Consider the following 6,867-nt stretch of genomic DNA (forward strand, 5'->3'; position numbering starts at 1 on the left):
AACTCAATAGAGGTGGGTTTTAGTTGGATTTTGCTCAGCCAATGGTTGGAATGACATGAAAGAGCTAAGTGAAAACATAAACTTTCCACATATAATATTAGTTTCTTTAATAAGCCTATCCGTGGGCATATTTACATGGCTGATCTTGGCAAACAAGAGAGTTTCGGAATTATCTACCGAAGTCAAGAACAATTTGAACTTTCCATCCTTCCTGTGCTGGAACGCGACAAAAAAAACTCATAAAGTCACAACCCGAGACTAGTGGATTCGTACGCATTTCTTCTTCTAGTGGGTTCACTAATTTTTCCGACCTGAACTAGTCTTTTGACCTAACTTAGCATAATCGAAGAGCTTTTTTAAAATAAAAATCCATTCAGCCTGTTTTAGTTGGACTCACAATAAATTATATTCTCACTGTTCCAAATATCTTTTAAGGATAAAGAAGCCTAACACTACCTATTAAAGAAGTCGCCTGGATAACATTTTTTGTAAATAATGGTCTAAGGTTCGATGGGTCGCGTACATCTTACCTTGGGTTAGGTTATACTGGTTGGCTTTCACGTTTGTCTCCTTTGTAATGCCACATCGATGTTCAATCGTGCAACATTTCAAAGTTTAATAGAGACTTGATATCTTATTCTAATACCACATTCAGTCCCTTGAACTAAGTACAAGGATCCTAGATTTCTTTGTTTCTTTTATGCCTACTTTCTGCATCAGTTATCGTTGAAATGCAAGTCATTTGTGACCTGCGACTTGGCCAACAAGCGTCCTTCAGTTAATTATGTTACCTTACATATTATCTTGGCGATCATGCAGTCCCTTAAGACAATCCATCTTACCCTAATCCGCTCGTCAGTTCTTTCGGAAATATCATGATTTTTAACAAGTTGCAAGGTGGTACTTTTGAAAATCTTACCAACCAGATCACAACCTAGTGCATATGCAGCCGCTTTTCAGCATCAACTATATCTACTGCCGCCCTTCCTCTAACGTCATTATCTGACACAATGCGTCGTAAGACTATTGCTTTCGTTGTCACTTGTTTATCGACGCATATGTTTATTGAGGTTCGGTATGTCGTTTCCTGCGTTGCTAGTCATCTCAGCAGCTTTCCCAACAGTAAAGACTTCTGTCTGAAAGATACGCCATTCGGAAGCTAAACGTTCGCCTGAGATAGCACCGGGGAATTTTCTTTTCATCATTGACCTATCTGTGTAGATGTTGAAAGTTCCGCTAGTGGGCCCCATTTCTCTGTACTATCCACTATCTATCGACCTGTCCGTGTAAATCTTGAAAGCTCCGCTGATGGCTCTCATAGCCGTGATATATTTCAAGCTTCACAGAGTTTCATAGATCCATCATTTTAGTTAATGCGGAAATTAATACGTCTCGTCAAGCCCAAAGGCTACCTAATGGCCGATTCAAATTGGAAGAAACTTTCCAAAGGAATATGATTCCCTCGAAATTGCTGAAAAATATCGAACTTTTCAACAAAAAATTTAAAAATTATCTTTTGAGTTTATAGCAACTTAAATCTTTGTTTATCTTGAAAATTTCATAAACAAATATGTCCTCTTAAATTCTTTTCCACTTGAGTAAACAACCTCACATGAGTTCCCAATGAGTGTTTACATATATTCTTTATAATATTCTAAATTGACCAACAAAGCAATGAAATAATCAGATAAAGGTGTCAAGTATACTGCTATCAATAGCTCCAATGTGCGCTTAATGATCATATGATACTGAAACCGCATACCTTCATTCCTTCAGCCTAACATCTCACGACCTGCTGTGACTTGCATTAATGCTAAACGAAGTGCCCAATTTATCAATTGTACACAATTGCGACTGAAGTCAACTTGTAAATAAATCAAAAATTAACAAGAAAGAAAGATTTCAGCTATCCACGACTTAAGCTTAGTGAAATTTTGCGACCGTTAGACCAGTTGGATATTCATTTAGTCTTGCTATAACCGTGTGCCACAACGGATACTAAACGTGTGTGCTTGAAAATATTCTAAATTTGTTGCCAGCAATTAAAAGAAAAATAATAAAAAACTCAATTTTTCGAGCAAAAGATGTTTTCGTTTCTTTGCTTATTTCGAAATTCGAATTTAACGTGAAATTATGGGAAAACTACGTACATGTGTGTATTTACTCGGTGTGATAATATTAATTTTATGCATTTTTTTGGAGGCCATAGAAGCGGGTAGGTAATGGTGGTGTTAAATGAATGCGAAAAGGTTTTCAAAGGAGTGAAAATTGCATAAAAAATAAATTTAAATAATAATAAATTTTAAAATAAAATTAAAATGAAATCAAAACTTAAATTAAAATTAAAATTAGAATAATAGAATTTCAATTGGATTAAACAAAAATTAAAACTAAAACTAAATTAAATTAAAATTATATTATTTAAGGTAAAAATTCCAATTAATTTAATTAGAAACCATTTTTTAATAATTTTTTTTTATTTTTAATTACTTTATATTTATTATAATTAATTAAAAAATTAAAATTAAAAAAAAATTACTTAAATTATTTAAAATAATAAATAAAATTAAAAAAATTAAATCTAAATTAATTTTAATTATTATAAACAAAAGAATTTAATAATTGTAAATAATCTTTGAATTAAATTAATTTAAATAGGAACTAAAATGGTTTTGAAAAAATTATTTTTTAATTTTATTTATTTTTTTCAATTAATTTAATTAAAAAGTTATAATTTTTAAGCCAAACAAAAACTAAAATTAAATTAATTAAAATTATAATTATTTAACTAAATTAATTTTACAAAAAATACAAAAATAAAAAAAATTTAATTAAATTCATTTTAAGATTTAAAAAAATTATTATTTATTTTTATTTATTTTTTTAATTAATTCAATCAATAAATTATAATTTTTATGCAAACAAAAATTAATTAACTAATTTAATTATAATTTTTTAACTAAATTAATTCTACAAAAATTATTTTACAGAAATAATTAAAACATTATAATTAAATTAATTTATATAAAGTTTATAATTTAATTTTAATTTTCCTTCAGCTAAAATATTATAATTTTTTAATCAAGCTGATTAAAAAAATAAATAAAATTAAAAATTTTGTTTATTAATTTCTAAGAAAAACTAAGCAAATCTTAAATTTTTATATAGTTAGAACCTTTTTTATAATTAAAACATGTAGTTAGATTAATTCAAAATTTATTACTTCAATAAGACACTAAATTAAAGTGCGTTTATTAAAAAAATATGAGAACAAATAACAATCTAAATTAAAATTACTTAGAAATTCAATTAGTAAAACAATTAAATAAAAAAAATAAATTTAAAATGTGAATATTGTGTTTGTATGTATGTGTAAATAGGTAATAAATCTAATTGTTAAAAAATATAAGTAGAAATTTTTAATTATAATAAATTAAAGTAAAATAAATTTATTTAAAACCAAATTATATATTAATTAAAATTAAGTTTTAGAGAATTTTTAAAAGGAAGTAATATTAAAATTAAATAAAATCTAAGGAAAAATTAATGAATAATTGTGAATAATAAATTAATTAAAATTAATAAAAAATTTACTACTTAAATGTGATATTATTCGAGTAATAAAATAAATTTAGCAAAAGATTATTATAATAAAATTAGTTAGAAATTAAATTATTTAAATTAATTAAATTTGAAATACAAAACTGAAAATTAAAAACAAAATTAAAAATTAATCGAATTATTAAAAAAAAACATAAAAACTAAATTAAAAAATCATAAAAATAAAAAAATTATAAAAATTTCCAAAAATTATAAAAACAAAGTTAAGTTAAATTTTAATAGTATTCTAAAAAACTTATTTTCTAAACTTTAGTGCATTTTTATCGACTCCCTACTGTGCTTGCAATATTACAAACTATAACTGTGAACTTACAAATTTATGTACATATAATTTAATGTTTTATCTAGTAATTGTATTATAACTGTATTATGTCACAGGCTGGAGTGCACAGTGCTGGCGGAAGCACAATTCCGGTTCCATACAAACGCCAGATGGCGAGTTTAAACGTCCCATTGGCATACTGTGTACATACCGTTGCATGCTGTGGTTTCCACCAGTGTAAGTATCTTAGAAGAGAGTGTGAAGATCAAAAATGTGTAGAAAACTTTTTTTTGAATAGACTCTAGATTTACATGCATTTAATGTTAATATTATAAAAATTAATCATACTTTTATAAACATATATTTTTTTGTAAAATATTATTTGATTTATAAATTTAGGAAATATTTAAAAAAATTAAAATTTTTTTTTAAAACTTAAATTTTTTTCATAAATTAAAATTTTTTTTATGAAATTATAATTTTTTATTTATGTTTTATTCTTTACAAAAGTATATTTATTTATTTTTTTGCTTTATTAATTCTATTTTTATGAAATGTGTCTATAAGCTTGTATCATAACGTTAAAATTTTGTTGTTTTTAATTAAAACATTATTTATTTAATGATAATTTAAACTCGATTATTTACGATAACTTTTTTGATCGATAATCACTAATTTGTATTTATCAATAAAAGACTTTTGGCTACTTTGCTTCCCACAAAAATATAAAATTTTATTACTTAGTTCGATTGCGATAATTTATCGATAATAAGTAATAGTTTTTAACGATAATTTTATTTCCTTTCGTTTTTTTAATGTATTTATTTCGTTAGTAACGAATCAATATTAAATTATTGAATTGTTTTATATTTGAAATTTGTTTATCGATATATGTATTCAATTATGTATGTTATCCAAAGAAAGAAAAAACGTTTTGTGAGCTTCTGCTTAATCTAAAAAAAATATTCAATGTTAATTTTATATCGATTAGTTTCGATAACTTTTATATCGATAACTTCTGGTTTTCATATCAAACAAATCCGTATCTTGATTTCAATTACTATTGTTTAAACGTATTTATTTCGTTAATAACTTATCAATATACTATACATATGTATGTATGTATATTCATATCATTCTTTTAAAGCTATTCTGCATGTAATATTTATCGGTAAATTTAATTTATTTATGTACATATGTTACTTTATGAGAGAATATCTTATCTGCTCCTACTTAAAACTAATATTAGTATTATATTTTATATTAATTTAATATCGATTATTTTCGATAACTTTTCTTTCGATAAGCTCTATTTTGCATATGCTTAAAAAAATTTTTGGTTATATTGCCTTCAATTACTACTGCTTTTCTCTGTTTTTACATAATTATTTTGTTAATAATTTTCAACATATTTTAATTTCATTCTTTGAAAGCTATCCTGAATGCAGAATTTATCGATATACTATTTAATTTATTTATATACATTGAAAAAAAAAATTTGCCTGTTCCAACTTAAAATTAATATTATTATATAATTCATATTGTGCTAATTTATAATCGATTATTTTCGATAAATTCTTTGGTCGATAATCACTCTTTTGTATATGGCAAGAAAAGGGTTTTGGCTGCTTTACTTTCAAAAATTATAATATAAACTTTTATTCATAACAATCGATAATTTATCGATAACAATTATTTCAATATCCTATTTTTAAAATTATTTATTTAAAAAAATCAATATTTTTTCAGCTTTCCTTACTGTGAATTCATTTTCGATCTGCGTTTATCGCGGCATTTCACCTCATTCCCCGATTGCTATGAGATACGCTGCAATGAGACCTTCAGCTTCATCGGACCCTGAGACTAAACAATTTTTAAATATTAAGTAAATTTAATAAATATTATTATAAAATATTTTAAACTACTTTTTAATTGTAAATAAAATAATTTTTGAATATTTAACCAAATAATTACAAATAAATCGTTGAAAATTTGTTGCCAGTGTTTCTATGAACTTTATATGAACAGACGTATCTCAGTAAAAATACCGCGCAGCAACTAACACGCGCACTATCGCAATTAGCCTCGGCGTGTTGTTGTATTTGTGATTCACTTGCTCCAAAGTGACTTGAAAAGTTTTTAACTTTAAAGTTGCAGACAAACAAAAGCATTAAAACGACAATTAAACGTCTCAGACTTGTCTGCCACACTGATAAGCGGGCGCAGAGCGGCAACAACAATTGCGCGGAAAACACCTTCGACACAAACACACACACTCCCATACACCCATTTGACTTTGGCTGTCTGTCGTGCAACATCAAAAAGTATGCAACAACAACTCATACCCGACTATGGAATTCGTGAAACGAATAACAAACTTTTGGCATAAGTAGGTCTGCAACTTCCGGCTGCAATAAAAGCAGCAAAAACAATAACAACAACTGCAACGATAATGGAAGTAGCAATTGTATAAAATCAGCATCAAGTTTTGATGTTGCGACTTTCACTATCAGCGCGCGAGGCACACACACTCACTGTTCTATCTGAGTACAGTTATAAAATGGTGTGAGTTATGGCATGCCATTTAAATTATGAATGTGATTTAAATTTCATGAGGAGAAAAAGGATGCGTTAATGAAATTTTTGATTAGCTAATTGTCAGATTTCTGGAAAGTTTCTATAGAGAGTGATGAGCTTGAAGATAAGACGAGAAAATTAAGAGTCCACTCAACTTTGTTTCTTCAGTTTATTTATAAAATTAAATCATCTGGTCAAATAACAAAGATAAAGCTTACGAGTTAACAAGACTCTAGTTCGATGTTCTGGCTTATGTTCTACCCGATCATAGCCTGATCTTCCCATTGTTTCTACTTAGAGAAAAAGTTCTCAATTTCCAGCTCAACCTTCCTCGGTATTTTCAGAAGTATCAGTCGAAGTACTTTCGGATATGGACATAATGCAGCTAAAGACTTTCTTTGTATATA

The 6,867-nt window shown here is 26.6% G+C and overlaps 1 protein-coding gene across 1 annotated transcript; it reads left to right on the plus strand.

The window, feature by feature from the left end:
* The first annotated feature begins 1,942 nt into the window (after positions 1 to 1,942).
* LOC126759037 (uncharacterized) lies at positions 1,943 to 5,877 on the plus strand. Its single transcript, XM_050473591.1, has 3 exons — positions 1,943 to 2,215; positions 4,000 to 4,120; positions 5,633 to 5,877. Exons 1-3 carry the CDS (start codon positions 2,134 to 2,136, stop codon positions 5,742 to 5,744), a joined length of 315 nt encoding a protein of 104 aa, XP_050329548.1. The 5' UTR covers positions 1,943 to 2,133; the 3' UTR covers positions 5,745 to 5,877.
* Positions 5,878 to 6,867: the final 990 nt, after the last annotated feature.

This window comes from Bactrocera neohumeralis, chromosome 5 (assembly GCF_024586455.1).
Source record: "Bactrocera neohumeralis isolate Rockhampton chromosome 5, APGP_CSIRO_Bneo_wtdbg2-racon-allhic-juicebox.fasta_v2, whole genome shotgun sequence".
Taxonomy (NCBI): domain Eukaryota; kingdom Metazoa; phylum Arthropoda; class Insecta; order Diptera; family Tephritidae; genus Bactrocera; species Bactrocera neohumeralis.

Excerpts from the sequence above, each read along its gene's own strand:
- LOC126759037 (XM_050473591.1), top strand. The coding sequence starts at position 2,134 with ATGGGAAAACTACGTACATGTGTGTATTTACTCGGTGTGATAATATTA. Across the intron at positions 2,216-3,999 it reads TTTGGAGGCCATAGAAGCGG|GCTGGAGTGCACAGTGCTGG; the intron begins GTAGGTAATGGT and ends ATTATGTCACAG. Across the intron at positions 4,121-5,632 it reads ATGCTGTGGTTTCCACCAGT|CTTTCCTTACTGTGAATTCA; the intron begins GTAAGTATCTTA and ends ATATTTTTTCAG.